The sequence below is a fragment of the Lagopus muta genome, chromosome 6, assembly GCF_023343835.1.
Source record: "Lagopus muta isolate bLagMut1 chromosome 6, bLagMut1 primary, whole genome shotgun sequence".
NCBI classification, from domain to species: Eukaryota; Metazoa; Chordata; class Aves; order Galliformes; family Phasianidae; genus Lagopus; species Lagopus muta.
This window is the reverse complement of record NC_064438.1, coordinates 29858093-29880487: the sequence shown is the minus strand read 5'-3', so window position 1 is coordinate 29880487 and position 22395 is coordinate 29858093. Positions and strand designations below refer to the sequence as shown.

The following is a 22395-nucleotide window of genomic DNA, read 5'->3' as shown; positions in this document are numbered from 1 at the left end:
AAGCACGCAGTGGCACCTTGACCTAAAAGAGGCAAATACAGGAGATAAAAAAAATGTACTGGATGATGGACATAGCATTAGATAGAAATTTGGAATATCTCCTAAGGGAAGTTCTGTTAGGAAGGAATCCTGATGAAGATTCAGCAATAGGGTCTCCTTCCTTTGCAGAATCAATTGTGTGGGTGAAGCTGTGACAGAGCTGCAAACTGACGAGCAGTAAACCTGGCAGCCATGCTGCAGCCACTCCACATACCTCACAGCCCTGGCATGGTTGACTGCTGGTAGTCCCATAAGAAAAAAGGAGAGATACGAGAGAGAGCAGATGCGGTTAAGGTACTGCCTAAGGCAGAAATTACTATTTATATTCCTACTATCTTAGCCTTGAATGTGGGAGCAAAAGCTAGGGCTTGCTGGAGCCATCCAAATTAGTTCTTCCTCCTCTCACTTATGTCTCTCATTGCTGAGATAGTTAAATTCAATTACACTGCTGCAAAGCCAACACAGACAATACTTTCACTAGAAGTGCAATGCTCGTGAACACCAGGTAAGATACTACTTCATACCATTAAATTCAGTTCAAGTTCTGACTAAGATTCCAGGCCAACAGCATCTTGGAGATGCATCTCTAGGGTAAAGGAAAAAACCTGGTCTCATAAAACTATACTATTTTTCATAGCTTAATTATAATTAACGGCATACTACAAAGGAACCACAGACCAATCCTTTTGTCAGAAAAAAATGTTAATGAGAATATCAAAAACTGTGGATAAACAATTCTATATGTGGAAACCTACTAAGACCGCAGTTAAGATTTGGTGACTCATGGAGAAAGAGGTCTTGTCATCTTTCACAAAGACAGAATTATTGATTCCAGAACTGCTTAATCCAAACCAGACATGAGGCTAAACTCTCATTTTCCAGACCTTACAGAAAACCATTGGCAGGCTGACCAAAGTATCAGAAATACATAACAAAGCTTGCATACAGAAATGCAAGAATACTCCTTGTTAGTCCCCAAGGTGAAGGTCAATGTTAGCAATCTGCCAGTTCTAAGAAGACAGTCCAAGGGCGTTCTCCTATTTACAGCCCTGCAGAACGAAGTGGCTGAGGTCATGCAAAAAAAAAAAAACCAAAAAAAAACAGTCAAGCAATCTAGAAAGCTGACTGCTAACTTCAGGGAACCCTCAGATGCACATTCTTATGTCTCTTTTTCAAGTGGAAAGAGGGTGGCAGCATTTATTGTCACCTGACCACAACATGACTTTATGCTGGAGATGAATGAATTCTAGCTTTTGGGTTAGTTTTTAAGCATTTAGTTTTTCATAACAATGAAACATAGCACACGTTGCTACTTAAAAATCAAGAGTTGAGATGGAAAGAATCCCTTCACAGACGTTAAGGGACACACCACCAGGAGAGGTATGAACGCACTGCAGAAAGAAGTGAAAGAGAATTCTGCACAGTAACAACTCCATAGGCATGCTTACCCAGCAAACTGTGAAAAAGAATGCTAAACATCTTCACTACACCCATCTCTGCTAATTTTCCACAGGGTCAAACACTGAAAGGCATAAGCTCACAAAAATGAGAATTCAAGATACAAACAAGTTTAATATCCTGTACTTAGCGAGGAAGACAAGGTGAATAAAGAGCAAAAAACTCAAAACTAAACCACACACCATTGCGCAGCATGATTTTTCTCTAACAAGCCACCAGTTTGCCAATTATAAGCATTCAGAACTGTGGGCATTTTTAATCACTGGTTTTTCAAGGATCTCATTTTTTAAACGCCATTTATATTCACACAAACACTCCAAATACAACAATTTTGACTTAAACCTAATAGTTGATACAGCAATTATATTAATGTGCATTCTTTTGTGTTTCCAGTATTAATGTAAGGACTAAACAAAGTGGCGCCATTCACATATTTATCATCAGAAGTACAAGCATTGTACTTCTTTATTCCCTATATTTTTACAGTCAAATGGCCCTAAGTTGGTTTGATTTACAGTAAGAAGCAGGAAGGCTCAAAATATAAGACATCACTTGGGAAACAAGGCATACCAAACATGAAGGCATTTAGTTTTCACTTGGATAGGTGACAAGGTTGATGTGGAGCTGGGAACTCTGCCAAGCAGATGTGCTCCAACATGTCAGTGGGGTGGAAGAGCAGCAAGTGGGAAGAAACGAGACTGCTCTGCGTGCACCAAGTCTCCAAAGCTTCCCTCTTCGAGTACCTCACTGTAATGGAATTAGTCACACAGGACTAGAAACACTTCCTACATCAAAGCTGAATCTTCCACTAGCACAGGCACCCTTGTCAGGCACACAGAATTTCTGTAATGTGTTTAAAACCAAACAGCCCCATACTCTGAGGGCAGTACACGCTTTTAGCAGAACCCCTAGCAGCACCGCTCCATTGCCCAAATAGCAGATTAATGGGCAGGGCAACTAACTGCCCAGCTTATTTTTAATGCTAGTATTTGCTGTTGGCATAGAATTACTCCAGAAATAACTCTTGAACAATAGTTACCAACTTCAGTCAATTAAAAAGTCAGGCTTTTAGACTTTGAGTAAAAGACAGGGAATACAACCTGTCAGTTACTGTTCAGTGCTGCTTTAGTTTACTACTTTGTTAACACTGGCAAGAATCTTGTAACATTCAAAATAAAATCTGGTCACTGCTTGTACAATGAAACCAATGCCTGTCATCACTTATAATTCCTTGACAACATTATTTACTTTTCTCCTCCAGCTGGAGCATTAGGTGGCACACAGTTACACTAATGAAAATCAAGATTTTTGCCTCCTCCTTTTCAGTCAGAAACTTAATGCTATTTTAAACAAACACAACACCTAAGCCTACTGGCTTCCAGACAAAGACCTATACTGGCTATAGCCAAAGTACTATAAGCAGAGATAAAAAGAAGTTATCTGCACTCTCCAAATAAGACACGCAAGTTGCTCCTTCCTGTGTTCACTGAAGAAGTTCTATCAGCAAAGAAGTAGCTTTTGGTTTCTTAGCACCAGGAGTTAAGACTTCAGCCTTCCAGTACCATCTTTCTAGACCAAAGACCAAATATGAAACAGCAAAGTCACATGTGGTAACACAACTTGACAGGGACACAATAGAGCCAGTTGTTAGGAAAAAGTGTATCTATGCAACTTCTTTATTTGAATCCAAGCATTTCCCTGGAAGTAGCAATCCTCCTCTAGCCTCCTCTAAAAATTTCCCTTACAGAAAATATTTAGATATATTTAGAAATATGCAGAGGAGATAAGCTTGTTTGAAACAACGGAGCAACATGACTAAAGCCTGTTACCACAAAATATTGACTATTTTTCTGATGCCAAGATATTTATTAAACTATCTGACTACAGCTTTCAATCCATGGAGTATCTGATAATAATTGCAAGAGCCAAACAGTTTTGACTTTTTGAAAACAAAGCTACACTGATGAACTACAACTTGAAAAAGAACCATCTACCTAAATTACAAGAGATATTTGAAACAGTTTACAGCTCACATTAAAGTATGATGCTAGGGTGTGTATTTATTCCAACACACCCACCATAGCAGGCCGCTTTGCAATGTAATACTATTTTGATATTTAGTAGTTTCACAATACATACAGTGCTCAAAAAAAAGTAACAATCAAAATGGTTGCTATCTCTGTAAAATATATTAGCTTTGTTTCTTTCAAGTCAAGCACATAGAGAACAGTCTCCTTCCAAAATTAACAGAACATTATTGGCATAAGTGTCTTACTTTATGTATTCATAAGAGTATTTTTATTGTTTGTATTTTGGGGACTAGCACTTCCTGAAGAAAATTTAAATGGCTTTAGTAATAAGGAGTGAAAAAATAGAACTGTTGGAAAACAAAAACTGCTTTCTTACATCTTGTTACAGTAACATACAAATGTTGAAATGGGGCAACTGACTATTGGTGTCTGTTTACCCCACATCGCTCCTGGTAAAGACTGAATTAAAGCAGGGATCTGTGTCAATCAGAAACATGCCACATTTAACTTGAAAGCAACGCACCTCATTTTGAGGTCACCATTTATACTGTTGTAGTCTACATGCACTACAAAACTCTCACCATTATGGAAGCAAAAATGCTGTAGGCCTCCAATAGTTCAAGTCTGTGTGGTCAATTCCACCTTAAGAGACAGTACCATAACCCCGTCCCCATATTACAGGTTGGTATCAGAGTACAACTTAGTCCTTCGTGGGGAAAAAAAAGATGACTACCCTGCAGTTATGGTTATTTAGAGTTAAAAAAAAAATAATCAAGTTCAGACTCAAGCATATAGCCATGGATGTCCATTTCCATTAGCAGATATTAATAAAATTTGTGTTGAAAGTTTAAGAGGAAAAATTTTAACAATAGCTTTCAAATTGTCTTACCTTTATTTTGTCAACTTTCACTCTTCCTCAACTCAACAGCAGATACTCACAGTATGTTTAGACTACAAAGAGGAAGAAATAACATTATTAAATGCTCAAAAATGAATGTATGGGGGAAATACCTGGAGACAAATACTTGCATTTAGTCTCATTCCAAGGCAGAAAACAAAACAATTAACAGGGAATTAAAATAATGGATTAAAGCACACTCGCATTATTCTCTCAGCAATTCTTTAGCTGTAGCCTACAGTTACTATCATATATAGGAAGGTAGACTGAAGACAGATATTAAACTATGTCTGACATTTACACAGGCTATTAAGAGCTGCTTTTTTTTTTTTCCCTCCTCTAATGGAACATCAGTTCAGTATAAGCTTCCCATGCAAGAACCAAGTGCCTTCATAAATTGAAGAATTCATACTGTTCAAAGGTTGGAATAACTTCATACCAGTAGCATGATTTGCATTGCTCTGTACTTTCAAATAGCTGCCTAAGCCATATGACTGTTTGCACTAGAAGACTGGAGACAAAATACAGCTGCAGATCTCCATATATTGAGTCTTCTGTAATAATGGAAGACCTATCAAGATGAACATGGTAAAGCAGCTATATTTAAGTTGCAAGATGAATCTTTCTTATGCAAAACTTCTTACATACAAGAACATCCACTTCTTCAAGAAAGGAAAAAATGAACCCTGATACTAGCATGTCTTCAAAAAACTCATTGCTCGTCAATGCAATGCATCAAATACAAAATGTGCCTACTTCAGACACCAGAAAAAGAAAACACAAGTTACTTTAGATACACAAAATAAAGTAATGGGACTGATGTCACAGTTGAGGACATGGAGTGATGTTTTGGGGTTTTTTTTTTTTGGCCTTGCCTATTCTTTCACCTCTCCTGCTCCCAAGACACTAAAAACTGCAGCCCCTGATAACAATAAGGCAGCCTTAAGATGACTTAAACTATGTCTCCCTCCAGAAGATAAGCTCCTGGAAAGTGAATGCTCATTTTTTTTTTAATACCACTAACTACTTGTCAGCATTTCTATATATCCTGGAACTGTAGCACCTACCTGTGATAGGGTGTTCCACTGCAGAATACTCTTTACTAAGAAAGAGGTGCGATTCCTTCCAAATGGAGTTGCACATGATGGTTAGGTCATGCTAGCTTCTTCATATCCAGCTCATGAATGGGGAAGCTTTTTCAGCCTCCATTCTTCAGCACTGCCTATACTCTGGCGGCTACATTATACTTATTTTTTATAAATATTTACCTAATATGAAAACATTTTAAATTTGAGCCAATTTCCTAGAAAGCTTCTGTAACTTCAGTTTAAGGGAAGGGGGAATTCTAGTTCACTCTTCAAGTAAAAGCCTTCTGAACATATAAGATCATTTTAAATAAGGCACAGATACTAATGACTTCAAGTTTAATATTGTATTATTGATGCTGTCAAAATACAACTTTTGGCAGTTAAAAAATAATGCATTATTTTATTACTCAATAATAATCCTAAAGACAATCTTATCTTGACATTTAAAAAAAGCACCATCCACGGTTATGTATTATTAAATCCATGGCCATACGGTACAATTCAGTTTAAGACTACATGTTCATACCTATTATTGAGCTGAGTTTTTGAACAGTAAAGTATTTCATTTTAATTAGTGATTACTTCTTGTAGTATCCAAATTATATGGCCATGAATTTTTTCACCTTATCTAATTAAAAAAAAAAAAAAAAAACAGGAAAAATTAAAAACTGAGTTTCCACCACCTTTACAGAACGCTCCTTGAGGAGCCATCTAAGAGCTCCAGCAGTTACTTTCCAAGCCTTTGTTAGCTTTATATATCAGTGCTCTAAAGAACAATAAAGAAAATAACGTTACTGAATTGTAGTTCAATTTTTTTTTTACTAGACAGAAAAAACATTCTGAGAAACACTAAGTTCTGCCTCGAAAATCTTTGTGGTGTGAAATACCTCTAGTTATACATAATTCCAGCTATGTTGTGCTATGTATATCTCAGGAGATTGTCCCAGTGAAAGCTGCAATCTTGGGATGTCTCAAACATTCTTCCTTGTAGCTGATAGCCTGTAGCACAATACATTTGATAGTTTGAAGAATATTCTAATAACCAAAGAGCACCAAGTTCTGATGATCAATTTCTAACTGGTCTTCAGAAATCGGCAATAATGATGCATAAATAAAATACAAACTACAAATGAAGTAACAGGAGGCCTAAAGCTGTTGACCACTACTTGAGTTTAAATCTCTTCTGTAAGGTATCTGAGATATCTGTAAGATGTGTTTCATCTGTAAAGTAAAAAAAAAAAAAAAAACAAAAAACAAAAAACAAAAACACACTAGTCTTTTTGCCTGACATTTCAGTAAAAGTGCATTCATTTTATGCTAGACATGAAAATAACCTTTCCAAGTACTTTATCATTCTTCTTTTCATTTTTTAGAAAACAGATTTGGTGTTATATTTCTGTTTAAGTGAAAAACTGGCACTTTATATGCTTTAATTGGAAAAGCATGCTTCCTAACCAGAAGATAAAAACATAGAAACAAGACTAAAAATCAAAACTCCCTCAGAGCTGCGGCTGTATAGCTTTTAAATTAAAATAGCAATGAACAATGGTAGAAGAGTAAAAGTTGATAGTTTTTTCAATGTTTGTGTTTGGGGTTTTTTTTCCAGTTTAAAGTAGTACTAATTTGACAGCATTAAATCAGGTTAGTAATTGATTTTGCAAAGCTATCTGCCATTTCCTTAAAGGAGGTAGAATATGAAGGATGTGACTTGAGTAACAATGGCCTTGACTGGCTGTAAACATTTCACAAATAATAGATATAAATATCTACAATAGAAAGTACTGTGGAAGAAGTTGTTCTAGAAATTATTTTTATGAACTTGAGAAGAAAACAGTAGATACATTTAATATATTTACTTACTTGCATGTAGTTTAAATGATACAGAACAAGATATCATGTTAGAAATCCACATACAATATAAAAAAAATTGTTTGGTATATTCACCATTCTGCTCACATTTGTAATAACTGCTTATCCAAGCTTAAGTTCAGGTATTCATATTATTTTTCTTACATTAATTTTTGTATATGTGCAATGTTTCAAGAACAACTACACAATGTGAAACCCTGACTTCTGTAGCACTTTTTCATCACAGTCTGAACATACAATAGCTACTTACATCTCAACACATTGGCTTTTTCAAACACTAGTAATTAAGGCATTTTTGTTGTATACTTTTTCAATAGTGCAAACAAAAACTGTCTTTAGTTTCAATTAAAACAAAGAAATAATTGAATATTTCAGAGTTGTCTTTAATATAGTTGGAAGATAGCTGTGCATTTTGGAGTTCTTGTGAATGAACACTAAAAGCTCTTAATGCCGACTGCTCGTGTTGGTTCTTTGTTACTGTCAGTCAGACAAGATGGCAGAACCACTTGAATTCATCTTTTTATGCAACGCTGTAGGAAAACAGTGAATACCTAGTAATTGAATGAATCCCAAATGCAGCAAAGGCATACAGTTTTCATAGTGCAGTTTCACCTCACTGAAGTAAAAGTTGCTCCTACTAGACATTTTTCCACTTCAATGTGAAGTAGATTGTTAGGATTTCGTTAGTGGTTTCATTAAACAGCTTGACAGTTCAGTTCTCTTCCACCAATATTTTTCAGAAGGCTTTCAGAAATAGTATGCATTTCAGGAACATTTTAAAGGATTGTTTCACCACATAAGCGCATCATTTCTCAGTCGTGTCAGCACAGTTGTAATAAATAAGCATTTACATCCTAGAAGAAAAAAAAAAAAAGACAATGTTTGTCATATTACCTACTCTTGTAATACCAGCTGTAGGTCTGAGAATAGGTTACTCAATCAGGACCGTAATATAAGAATTACAATTAGGGCAAATTTCAGAATATCCACATGTTCAGGACTGTTTTTTTTCTCATTTTTTCAAAAACAATTTTTAATGCTATGCTTACGAGCACAGTGGCACTAATTGTCTAAAGCCATCAACTTAGCATTTCTTTGCTCACTTCACAAACACCAATGGCAGGATACAAAACTATATTTCATAGACATAATCTCACTAAAATGATGATGTTTAAGAGTCATTGTTACCCACCCTACACCCCTTCAACATTCTTATACTATTCCTTTGCTCCTCACTTGCGCCCTTGGTCACACACATCCTGGAGAACCTTAAGGAGGCAAACGAACAGAAAGAAGGAAAAACTGATGCTAGCACTAACTGCTACACTGATCCATCAGAAGAACTGGGCAATCCATATTACAAGCTACCACTGCACTACCAGTGGAGAGTTAGTTGATTCTTCTGAATATCAACTATGTGAGACTCTGTAAGAAGCCTGTAATTAGCCCTGTAGAGATGTCAAAATTCCAGACAGGGAAACAGAGCAGTCCCAGGAGGGTAAGAAACTTATTTGCTCGATTCACCAATGCAACAAATTCTATGTGACTACGTACTGTAAGATTCTGAGTAGTTGTAGATGCAACGAAGTTCCTACACATACAAATAGAGCAGGCAATCACTAAATTCTTTTCAAGTTTACTCTAAATGGCTGCTTTATGTTCTGGTTCATTCCCTGCCTTTCTCAGGTCATGCCAGTGGGAGGAAGGTTTCTTCCTCAGTGTAAGCTTTGGTGCCCAGCCTCAGAAAACTACCTTTAGAGAGATGAGTAACACACACAGCAAATCATGTATTAATCGGACATCACGCACAGTATTGATACTGTAAGTATGCCAAGAAGGGCACAGAGGTCATTCACTTCAGATGGAGCTGCTCTTCTGCCCTTCACAAAATTACTATTTTTTAAGCATTAGGCCAGAAAAAAGATTTAGAATTTAGCATGTTGTCACTTGTCCTGGTCACTTAACATGCAAATGCTAACACCACTTGCCAGAGTGAGAATCTGCTGCATCACACACAGATGAGGTACAGCAAATTTTAAAGAAAACACCTGTGCTTCACAGTCTACTTACTTATCTGAACCCCTGTTTTTGAACATTCTAAGGTTTACTACTATTTACTATTTTATTAAATGTCATTAAGGAGATACTTTATAAAGGTTAGAAAAGATAAAAATTCATCAGCATCCTAAACCGCAATACTAGAATTTCAGACTAAGGACTGTGCAATATACCTCAGCATTGGTGAAACATACTCCAACAGCTGATACAGTTCTAGCCTTTAATAGTTTAGAGTAAATAGCATCCAGTAAGAGGAAAACTACATGTATAAATGGCATAACTATACTTATTACTGAACAACTGTAACTGGATTACCTTTGCTATATTACCAGTATATCCTGGAACCAGAGTAAGATGATTTTCTTGTTCCCATAATTCACTTAATTGTTGTTTTAAAATAACCATATTTCTGAAAAACAACCAATAATAGTTTTTAACATGTATACTACAGTTCCCCAGACTTTGATTGAAACAGGTGTTTCATACTGTATATCGCTTTAGTCTTAATATTACCATAAACTCAGATCAATATTTTTTCTGCAGCACTTAATATCCCAATAATTATATTCTTTATTTACTAGAAGTTAAAAGCAAAAGAAATACAAGAATGATAATCTTTCAAGCAAATTTCCAAACACCACCTGTGACTTGACAATTAAAGAACTTAAATGCTTTTAAGCTTCTACTTTCAAATTGTAAGCATCAATTTTTCCTTTGTATAAAAAGGTGCGCTCCTGTTGATCAGCATTAATAGGGATTTTGAGATGAAATCAGCTACAGAAACATTTAAATGTTTTCCAACACTATACTCACCCATCCTCTGCCCTCTCTTTATGCGCAGATAGTTCTGACCACCATCTTTTAATTACAGCTTGAAGCCAGTTTAGACCAACTATCACATATCTGCAATAACATTTTATACAATTCAAATATCCACAAGTCAGCCAATACTTTCATACAAGCACGAATGCAATTTAGAAAGCCACACATTTGCTGGTTTGGAACAGACAGAATTACACAAATTCTCAATTTTAGGCAATTGCCCATGTTCTCATTTTTTTAAGTTGTAAACTAAAGTACTTCTTAAAAAATAGTAAGAGATTATTTATGTTATACCTGAAAGTTTAATTGATCTTATGTTAAAGAACATGCAGAAACCTTGCTGCCATTGTGCTTCACTGTTTAGAATGATATACCTACACAAAGCCAAAAACTAACTCCCCCATGGTTGCTTAACCCTGCAGAACTTTTGTTTGTTTTAAATTAAACCCCTGGATGCTATTAAAAACAATATGAAGGCTTATACGGAAGCTCCTTTAGGTAAGTGCTAACCCAAGAAAGGCAGGGCTGGTGGGAAGATGAGTCAGAGGACCAAACATCTTTAAACACATGGATACCACATAGCCAGGAAGGAATGGCATTTAGACATCTGAAATTGATACTTACTCTTCATATTTGCTTTTAAGTAGTGATTTCACTAAAGGCAAAAGATCTACACAGCAGCCAACTGAAATATATGGTTTTTCTTCCTGTAAACTTAAAAAACAAGATGTTTCAGAAGTGCCAGAAATTCTCTGTGGGCATAGTACATTCGCATGTCCCACTTCCTGTTTGTACCTGTTTGTAAGCATAGGAAGGCAGTCTACTACAACTCCAAGATCTTGTATCCTAGAAACATGGAAGATAAAAGAAGTGTCACTAGTTAAGCACAGGTTGAACTATGTTTCCATTAATAAGTAATTATTGATAATTTACAAGATTTAAGGAAATCCTAAAAGACTGCATCATATTTGGTTTTGCTACCACTTTAAGAACATAAAGGAAGAGAAAATCAAGTTTACCTCAATAGGTAGGCTACCAGTTCACCTATACTTCTCCTTCTCCAAAAGGTTAAAGCGACATTCAGCCTCAGATTCCTGCTGAAAAGAACTTGAGCCATAGTTTCATGGTCCTGAGAAACCTGTATGTTTTTAAGAATACAGAAGTTGACAGCAAGGTAAGTAGTCAGCAGTGACACAATAAGCTGCTTCAGTATGGCAATGCTGGAGTATATGAAAATATATTTTACCACCTGTATGATTAATAGAAGTTTTCTTAATAGTAGCCTTAGAGCATGAATCACCCTTGGAAGAAGGCACCAACAGACTTTCTACTATACCTAAAATCTGCAAGAATAAGGTCTGCAAACACTTGAATAGAGATATCTAATAATTACAGCACTTACTCATAGGCATTAACCTATAAGTCTCAACAACTTTGAGAAGCGCTTATTTAAATACTTTACATTTGAAAGTATTTCATACAAGCCAGCAGCATGAGTTTGCAGCCCAGAAAGTCCATCGCATCACCTGCTCTGCATCAAAGGAAGCATGACCAGCAGTTTAAGGGAGATGATCGGTCCCCTCTACTCTGCTCTTCTGACACCTAATTTGCAGTACTGCATCCAGCACTGGGACTCTTTGTGTAAGAGCAACATAGAGCTGATGGAGCAGATTCAGAGGAAGGCAGTGAAGGTGATCAAAGGGCTGAAACCTCTTTCCCAAGAAGACAGGCTGGGGGAATTTTGACTGATCAAGAGAAGAGGAGGCTTTGGGGAAACCTTAAGTACTAGAAGGCCAATGTAAAGAGAGCCTACAAGAAAGATGTAGAGAGACTTGATCAAGTAGTACAGTGATAGGACAAGTTCTTTAGAGTTCTTTAGAGAGAGAGTGGTGAGGTGCTGGAACAGGCTGCCTAGAGAGGTTGTGGATGCCCCGTCCCTGGAGGTGTTCAACGCCAGGTTGGATGGGGCCTTACGCAGCCTGGTATTAAATGTGGAGGTTGGTGGCCCTGCATGTGGTAGGGGGGTTGGAGATTCGTGATCTTTGAGGTCCCTTCCAACCCTGGCCATTCTGCGATTCTGTGACAAGGTGCTAATGGTTTTTTTTTTTTTTTTTTTTTTTTTTTAAAAGTAGAAGGGTAGGTTTAGGTTAGATATTAGGAAGAAATTCTTTAATATGAGGGTGGTAAAGCATTGGAACAAATTGCCCAGAGAAGTTGTGGATATCCCATCCCTGAAGGTGCTTGAAGCCTGGATGGATGGGGCTTCGGGCAATTTGATTTAAGGAAAGGTGTCTGACTATAGCAGGGCTGTTGAGAACAGAGGATCTTTAAGGTCCCTTCCAGCTCAAACCATTCTATGATCCCACAATTTTTTTTTTATCCTTCTCCATCACACAGCCTCTCCATTCTAGCTTACTTTCCACTCACCCATTGAAGCCATTAGTTTAAATGGTGTTTAAAGGTACCACCAACTTGGCACCTCCAGAGCACTCTCTTCATGGAACTGTAGGTAGAAGCTGCCATGAAGAGACAGTATGGCGACAGTCTTACTTGTCATGCTTTCTGCCATGACTCACTTTGTTACCTAGTGAGGCCTGTAGGTGTTTAAAACAGCTACACTGAAAGAAAGGAAAACCTCAACAGAAAAGGACTGAGAAAGCTGTGTCACAAAACACATTTATTTCATATCCATTTGATGTTGTAGCCAGTTACAAAAGCTCTGCAACCATTTGAGTTTCCTTAAGTAATCTCTGTAAGAACAATCTTTTACAATCATTTAAGTTGTTTTCATGGTCACCAAGCTAACGTTATTAAAAAAAAAACCCCATCCAATCTCACCAGCTTATTCCCATCCATACACTAACACCTTCAAAAACAAATGAGGCCATGCATCTTAAGTCATGAAATCTAACCCAGCCAAAACAATATTTTTCACTTGATGCTGGTATGATCTGAAATTAGACTAGGATGTCAGATCTAAGTTTGTGCTGATAAAGTGGCAGAACTACTACTGTTGGCAACTGAAACAGTCTACTGAGGAATAAGACTGCAAATCACAAACTGAGCCAATCTGAATGTTAAGAAAACTAATCTACTCAAAAAACTATTCAAAACTAACAAGAATGCTTACACTGAACTCAGATTTCTTTTAAGCTCAACTTACCTCTGAAAAAAATGCACTATATTTGGAAGAGGGGCCTTCTGTTTGAGATGAGCCAGAGTCACTAGAATTCAGCAAGTGTGTACGACCATCATTCAGTTTTGCTGGCAGATTCCCTGCACAAGCCAGTTCATTTTCTTTATTTGCCATGTTACAGCCCCTTGATTTAGGGAACTGTTTCTTCTTATAACAAGGCTTTGCAGTATAACAATGGACTTTTCTTTTACAATGTACTGCTTTGAAGAGAGATAGGGGACTGGTCACCGTTTTTCCAACTGTTATTCTGCAAAAATACAGGAGTATTTTAGTAAAGGTAATTCTATACGTAAGTCAACACTTTGTATTAAGGTAAAATATATCATTATGAATTCAGCAGTAAACTTATAGGCTACTTCAGCATTTCACCATCAGTACATAGCCTCATGACAACTGGGTTATCAGAAATAAAACCTACCACTAATACTGTTTTCCTGCTTTTTTTAAAAAAATTAACTCATTATCATAGAAATGGACAACTATAAGCACTGTCAGTACAGTTACGACTTTTTCATTGTGACAATATGGGTGTTGTAATAAATTCAAATTGCTTCTTCCTCCCTGCTTGACTCCCTCCTGAAACTTCACTCTAAACAGCAAGATCCTCCTACCTGTTTGTGTATGAAGCCAGCTGTTTTGGAGATTTCTTATCCTGGGAGAAAGGGAACAAAGGAGGACAGGCTATTACTAAAAAGACTCAAACAGCATCACTGCTTTATCATGGACTAAATTTGCCACAGATTCCCTCCCAGCCACCTTTTCTATTCTGTTTGAAGCACAGCTACACTAACATTTCTATAAATTATTTCACAGTGGTAAGTAGACATACAGCTGTCCTTGCAACACCACAGTCAACTAAAGGTTTGCGAAGTCTTTGGAAGAGGTAGGACTGTAACATCAGAGACTGACAAAGAACTAAAAACTGTGACTAGCATAAAAAAAGCTTCTGGAATTTGAGGGTGAAGTTACATTACCTGTCTCTCATATACATCTAATGGCCAACAATATAACAGATTAGCAGATGCTAGGAAAGATGGCAGCAGAAAATATTTCTTCAAAGCACAACAAAAAAAATGAAGGCTGATGTAGGTAGAACTAGCTTGATTATCCTAGATTCACCAACAGGAAACATAAGCACCCTGATACCAATTAGGCTGCACAGAATGTTAATAATCTGAAGGACTAAGAAAATTCATTCAAGTTATGCCATACAGATTCATAAAACCGTTGAAAATTAAGCAACAGCTTGAACTTGAATTTCTAAATGTTTATAGTAAACTTCAATGTCTTAAGAACTATTTCTCCTACCCCACCTCTCAGATTTGCTGTCTCTTAACAAAGGAAAACTTTTTGACAATAGAATTCCTAACCTAGAACTTTTTCTGATAAGATTGCAGAAAAGAAGAGGAACAGAACCAAATTGCTATCTGCTGCTCATATGGACAACATGATACATCTGTGTCATCCCTGTGTTCCTGCAACAATATTTCTCATGATATAATTGCTGTTCTGTTCGACATCTAAATACAAAACATACTCAACACCGCTATGTCTCCAGTTCTAGATTGTGCAAAGCTATAAACTTTTATTTGAATATTAACTTCAGCTTCACTAGAAGACAGAAATACCTTACCTCCTTCATGATCTTTTTAGTGGAAGAAGAGATTCTTTTTCTGGGGAGATCAACAGGACAACCTTCAATATGCAGTACTTTCTGTTTTTTAGCATTGTGAGCCTCAGATGCCATAATCTCTCAAATCCCTATTTTCAAGGGAAAGATTAACTCAGGTCATATTTTGTAAAACAGCCAGCTTTCTTCAAATGCAACTAGCAACTACAGTTCAAACAGTTCAAATACTTGCAAGATATTCGATTATATAAACAAATCAATTCATTACCATTCAGCAACATTAGCTGGAAGCCTTGTTAGTACCTCTCTGATAAGCACTTCAGAATTCCCACCTTTAGCTCCCCACCAAAAGCAAAAAATCCCTCTTCGCCATCCCCAAGATACACGGATCTTGTTTACAAATCAGTTCAGTGCACCTGCACTCTAGGATACCATACACGCAGGAATTCATGTAAAAAATAAGACAAATTACTCATGAAAATTCTCCTTCAAGTCTATTTCATCTGCTATCTAAAGAAATATAGTTGCTCTCAACTGTTTCCAAATGAGGAAAGACAGGAAAATAAAAATACTTCATATTTTTCAGGAACGAGGCAAGCTTAATCAGAATAAAAAAATGCCTTAGATATCTCCCCTTACCTGGTTGGCAATTCCCTCCCACAACTTCTCCTCACTATAACACCTGGGTATTACTGCTTGTGGAAAAAAAAATTTCTATTTTGCAGATGACCTGTATGTATGTCCAGGCAAGTGGCTTTCTGTAGCACTCCAGAAGAACAGGGAGAACCAACTGCCACTGAAGCGAAATCCCACAGAATCAGCCTGTCAGAACCAAGAAGGTCCTTAACTTCAGTTCCTAAATAATCACTTCTGACTATTGCTGTGACAATGACAGCTTGTAGCCATGCAGAGCAGCGACTTCTTATTTGCCTGTTTAATAAATTATCTCATATTCCCTCTTCTTTCATACAAAGAAAAAAGTTGATTCCTAATGTACAAAACAACAGTATTAAACTGAAATGCATTCGAATTAAGAGTGGAAAACAGCATAAGGTGAGAAAAATGTCTTAACAAGGAATCCTGGGTTAGTATCTGTTTCAGTATGTGAGTCATTTTCTTAAGGTTGAGTCAAAATATCTGCACTAGAAAGGTAAGTTTTCTACATAAAACTTGATGATGCCCTAAAGAGATAAGTGAAAAGGATTACACACTGATAAAATGTGATGAGAGAGCATGAAGTCTCCAGCTGAAACAGGAAAAGAATGTAAGATTACAGACTCCCTCTTTAGCGGCCAGGAACAGAAATCCCAAAGGCCCAATTGATGACCAGATATAAAGGAATGTTTAGTGAAGTAAAATATCCTTACATCTGTGCTCACTGTCCTACAGTTTAGGGTGGTCTTTCAAGTTGGTTTTGTTGGGGGTATCTAAAGACAAAGCAGCAGCAGCAAACACGAGCAAAGCAAACAGCATCAGACCCATAGAAATGGATGGCATACATCCAAAAGCCATATGAATCTAGGAAGAAATAGCTGTGTTATTAAAAGAGGTACAGAACCTCTCCTGTAGAGCTGCTAGGGTGCCGAAAGGAAAATACAGTCAGTATTTAAAGATGGCCTTAAGGAAGGTTCAGTGACATCTCTGTTGCACAAATTGGTAAACAATGCAATTAAGAATAGAATTAGTAGATACAAATAATGTCTTGGGAAAGAGTCAACCTCACTGAGTCTTGCTTTGAAGAATTAATGGCATTCTCCAAGCCTGTGATGCACATTCACAGAAAGTAGTGCAGTATGGGATATAGGAGAGCTGAAGGACAGATCAGGCCCGGGATTCCAAAAAAGCTTCCTGAAGTCCTTCACTGAGGTCTCTTGAGAAATTAAGCAATTCATTGATGAGAGAAAGTTTCTGCATGGAGAAATACCTAACAGTAATAAGCGATATAAGCAGCTCCCACAGCGAACACTGCTGGAAATCTGCAGAAAAACTGTGCAGTTGGAGATATTTGTACAGTACCTCATGAAGGGGATAAATGAAGGCTGCTGGCAATACCAGGTTATACCAGAAACTAAAGATGAGGGTTAACTGACAAATTAAAGAACAGTGATGAACAATAAGCAGAAACAAAGATTAGGGGTGAACATAGAGCAAAGCATCTATGTCTGCAGGTGTGAAGAAATTCTGGGTTCACAAACAGAATTACAGGCTGTGAGCTAATAATTACCACCCACAATAAGATCTGAATATATGACAGTTTGCTTTAGATCACTCAGATTGCTCAGCGTTCCATAAGGATCACTGATCAGCAATTAAAAATCTGTACGCTGGGGAATCAGAGGGGCTTTACGGGAAATTGAAGCAGTCAAGAGAACTATCAGGTATATTCTAGAACAGTCAGACGCTGCCATCCCCTGCTATTTTTTGATACATATGGAGAATTTTTAAAAAGGCATATATTTTTTTTTAATATCAGGTCACACAACTTATACCTCAACTTCTTGAGTTTTTGACAATTCCATCATCATGAGTGCAGCTAGCTATATTTGTTCTAAACAGCCTAGTATATTATTTCTTAAGGCTAATGCAACTCCTCTGCTTCACATGATTGAAAAAATAAGGATAAAATGAAGTCTCTTCAGCCTTAGTCCTTTAACATACAAGCTTAAACTGCTCTGCAGCACACTTTGTGACAACTGTAAATCAGAACAGAAACACACAAGTTCATCTTGCTGACAGACTCCCATTCCATCCATTTTCTCCCTTTAACGAAGGGCTTTTCTAAGCAGATAACAATCCTTCCTCCCCTCTCCTCAGTTTTCAGGAAACAGAATGACCAGCATAACAGCAACCACGTGTAATGGGAAGTCAGGTTATCCTTAACCAATCACTAGATGTTACCTTGGCAGAGTTCTCCTAGCAGCTCTAATACTGTGCTAATTATTTAAATAAATATCCCCCACAAAACTCTGATCTAACCCAGATGCAATACGCCTCTAGAATCACACCGTACTTGCACGAAGGAAGGCAGCACTAAATGGCTTCCAAGTGCATAGCTGTCAAAGACAAGTATTAACAAACACTGCCACTCCCTCCCATCCACTGACATTCTGGGCATGGCCCCCAGAAGGGGACAAACTTTTCTGTGCATGTTATGTAACCTTCACATGTTTTAACATAACAGATATCTTACAGTGCACAGACTTGAGTACTTTGCAGACAGCAAAACAAACGTGAAAGTTTTGTTTCAGTCATCTGCAACAGCCTCTAAAAGAATCATTCGTCCCACCCCATCCATTGCCAGAATTCTTAAAAGCTCCTTTTTCCTACAGCATTCCACATACATTAGCCATCACAGATGTTGTGGGGTTTCTCCCCCAGCCCTCACGTTATATCAAGAGCACATTCTCAAGAAGACAACATCGATCCTTATTTGAATCAGCTGGAAAAGTTCATTAATTGTTACTCCACAGAAAGGAGGTGCCTGCTCTGAATGCATTTGAAGCTGGCACACATCACAGAGCCAGGAAAGAGCAACTAATTTTACTAATTACTGCCAGATGTAAAAGGCTTATGAGACATTTCCAATAATGGTTATTCCAAATTTACTTCCAAAAGGGTAATCTGTCTAGAAAAATAAATTAGTGCTATCTTATGATGTAGAAGATTGAGTAAATTTGGCATCATTTCCTTTCATTTTAAGCCTGATTGACAAATATTACAGAATCCATCTGTCTCTTGATTGCACATCCTTCCACATGCTTTCATTAGGAAACAGATTTTTTAAAAAAGACTTTGTAATTATGCTCTGACAGTTCAGTAAGTGTTATGTATTGAATTATCTTAAGAAATGCATTCCTTAAAACCTTGAATTATCATCAATGCACTGTTTTCGTTCAACACTACAAGACAAGCCTCACACATCACCAGGGCACAAATTTCAGCTAACTGTACCCATCAGGCCATTTCTTTCAATTTGAAGAGAACTACACGGGAAAAATTAACATCAACTACATTTGCATACAGAAATACTACTTGAGTGACAAGTTAACATTGCTACAATTTTTTAAGCTCAGCCTCCTACTACATAGGCACAGAATTTGTTCAGGGCCTGCTGCCATAAGCAGTCATAATGAAGCTTTGGAAGCGATCACAAGTTGGGAGTTCAACAAAGTTTAGTGAGGATGAATCCAGGCATGGGGCAAAGTACTCCTTCACACAGTCTAATAAATGGACATTTAACTTCTAGAAAAGTATTTTGCCCAGGAGAGGTGAAAGTAGTAAAAGCACCATACTATTTTCTGCATGTGGAAGTAGAATTTAAAGGCATGTTAAATTTTAAAAAGCACTGGAAAGTAGAATCATAGAAGCAGTCCTCCACTAACAAAACAATGTTCTTTACCTGTTGATTTTCAGCTATTAACACTCCAGGAAAAGCAAGGTGGAAAACTTCTATTGTGTTAAGACTATCTAACAGCTGTTAGGCAGGAAACAGAGCTCTAATGTGTTGGAGCTCTCACATTAATACTGTCAATAAGCTTTAAGAAATTATCCATAAAAAACAAACAGTAATTTTTTTTTTTTTTTCTATTCGCTATTTAACTCCAATCTCTAGCAAGAACTTTAAATTCAAACTCTGAGAAAGGTACACTGGAACTCCAAACCTAATGGAGTTACAGGTACCTACCTAGCCTCATGAGGCTGAATGCAGCCTGTGCCTATACTTCATGGCCTGAGATCACGTGGCATTGTGCACTGCACTTAATGTTACCCTGCACGTCTTTTGATGATGAGATGTCAAGAGCATCTAAAAAATCTTTAATTCAAACTCAAGGTGTTTACCATAGGATCAAGACACAGATCCATAGACATCCTTATTATTCTAACTGAAATGCATCAAGAAGACAAGCTGCAAAACTTAAGGACGTAGTTCAAGTAAACTAGTATAACACTACAACACTGGATATTCATGTATGTAAACATATGCATATGAGGATAACTATTAATACTACTCTTAAAACATAATAAAAGTTCTCAGTTATAAAGCTGAGGAATTAAAAACAAAGCTAACTTGAATCCACTTGAATAAGCTTACTGACACTTTAGTCAAAATTACATGCACTGATTAATAATGAAGGAACAGCTTTAAACTGAAACAATTTTTTTTTTCCACCCAGCAAGGACCGACAGCCACTTCTCTGCCATCTGTTACATTTAATTCTCCCACCAAGGCCAACCACCCTTCTTGTCCTTCTCTGTCTGCAGCTACACAGTGGGAAGAACAAAAACTGAGGCAGTAAGAAAGACAACATTCATCTCACAAAAAGGGGCAGTTTTTAAGCAAATAACACACTCATCCTAGCTCCAAAGCACAGCACGTTGCTAGAATAACCTGACAAAACCACCCCACAGTCTCTAACTGCTTTCACTTCTCAGTTTGTTACACTGAACGACAAGCCAAACCTCTCCAGCACAGCAGAAAAAGAGATCTGAAGTCTTTTTAAGAAAGCAATTAACACAGGCTCCTGAAGCAAATGAAGACGTCTTGCTCCCTCCCTCTCCTCCGCACTGCAATAAGGCACCTGTCACACCCAGGGCGCAGAGCCCAGTCAGCAGGCCTCACCCCTGCTATTATCCTCCCCGGGCAGCATTACAACCCCGCCGCGCTCCGTGGGCACACGCCGGTTCTGACTGCCGGCTGACGCCGTCGTTTTAGAAGAAGGCCGAAGCGGAGCCCCGACGGATCCGAGGCAGGGCCGCGCGCTGATCCCCACGCGGGCGCAGCCGAGACCGACGGGGAGGCCGCCAGGGCCCCGCAGCCTGGCGGGGCGGCCCGGCTCCCACCCGCGCGCCGCGGCTGCCGGGCCCGCAGAGGCGCCCCGCCCGAGCGAGCGACCCCGGGGAGCAGCCGGCGGAAGGCCCGGCCGCCGCGGCCCCTCCCCGCCCGTCTCGCGGCGTCGCGGGCGCGCCCCGAGCCGAGGAGGGGCCCCGCCACGAGTGACTCCCTGCGGCCGACCTTCCCGGTGCGGCGGTCCGCGCGGCCGCGCTCACCCGCTGCTCATGGTACCGGACCGCCCACGCCGACAGGAGAGACCGTCACGAGAGGCTACGGCCGGGAGCCAGCGCCCGCAGCCTGCGCCATTCAAACGGCGCCGCGCTGCATGCTGGGCCGCGCCCCGCCTCGCTCCGCCTCCGCCCGCGCCGTACCGGAACAAAGCGCCCTCTGGCGGCCGCGCCGCAGCCGCCCACCTGCGAGGGCAGCCCTCTGCGGCGGCGCGCGTCCACAGGGCAGCGGTGGCGCTGTGGTCGCTCGGGGTGGTCGACCGCCGGCCCCTCGGACGCGCGGCAGTGCCCGCCCCGCGCTTCCCGCCGTTTTTTGCAGCCGCGCCTCCTGAAAAGAGGCGGGGGCGAAGGCTGGCTCTGCGGGCGTCGTGTGGAGCTCACAGCGCCGTCACTGCATTCCGGTGTTGCTCACCATAGGGAAAGCTTTCTGATGCGTAATGTTCCTCGAGTATTTTTATTGAATCGGGAACTTTGCAACATTTGATCTCTACTGTGTCCGCAGGCAGCTAATGACACAGCACGTGTAAAGTTACGAGCTTCAGATGCTAAAACTGGCAGAGAAGTCCACGCTGACTGCAGTGTATAGCTGAGTACAAACTGCTTTCTGCCCCTGGGGCTTGGGTGTTGTTTCAGCCCTCTGTTCGATCGGGTACGGCATCTCAGGACGTACCTGAGAAATAAAGCTGGTGGGAAAGATGGACTGTTTTGGTAATAAACAAAGGAGAAGGTGAGATTTATCCTACAACTCCTCTTACTTCATTCCTTTCCATCATAAATTCTGCTCTGAAGTGTGATATTTTGTCACACAGATGCACAACATCCCTGCACAACTGGGACCACATCTGTACCTGACACAGAGACATTTTGAATTGGCCAAAATGTTTGTTCCTAGTGTACCTTACTGACAGTTTTGGGGGAAGAAAAGATGAGTGTTGATAAATTTTTGATAAATTACTTCCTTTCTTCATTAAGTTGAGCATGACAATTTAAATCATTTTAGCCATAACTCACTTATTAAAACATTTCTTCAGTTCTTCAGTGTCTGAGTAACTCCAAGACTATGTGGATCTAATTGATGACTACATTACCTTTTAGTTCTTTTTTTTTTTCTTTTTTTTATGATTCAGGCTTTAAAACAAGGTGGTCTGTAACATACTGGCACATAGCACAACACTGCTATTTGAAGAAGGCATTTGATTGATAGCACTAAAAATGAGTTATGGATACATATTCAAGCCCTCAGTTCA

General features: G+C 38.9%; 1 protein-coding gene across 2 annotated transcripts; it reads right to left on the bottom strand.

Annotated features, from left to right (window-relative positions):
- Positions 1-7351: 7351 nt before the first annotated feature.
- On the bottom strand, positions 7352-21270 carry KATNBL1 (katanin regulatory subunit B1 like 1). Of its 2 annotated transcripts, none has more exons than XM_048948977.1 (10): positions 21137-21270; positions 15092-15219; positions 14070-14110; positions 13426-13705; positions 11282-11400; positions 11058-11108; positions 10887-10976; positions 10254-10343; positions 9756-9849; positions 7352-8236 (listed from the first exon to the last, which is right to left on the bottom strand). In XM_048948977.1, the coding sequence occupies exons 2-10, from the start codon at positions 15203-15205 to the stop codon at positions 8204-8206; spliced, it is 912 nt and encodes a 303-aa protein (XP_048804934.1). In that variant the 5' UTR covers positions 15206-15219; positions 21137-21270; the 3' UTR covers positions 7352-8203. The 2 variants fall into 2 exon arrangements, with proteins under 2 accessions (XP_048804934.1, XP_048804935.1); XM_048948978.1 differs by lacking the exon at positions 21137-21270 and adding an exon at positions 20709-20851.
- Positions 21271-22395: the final 1125 nt, after the last annotated feature.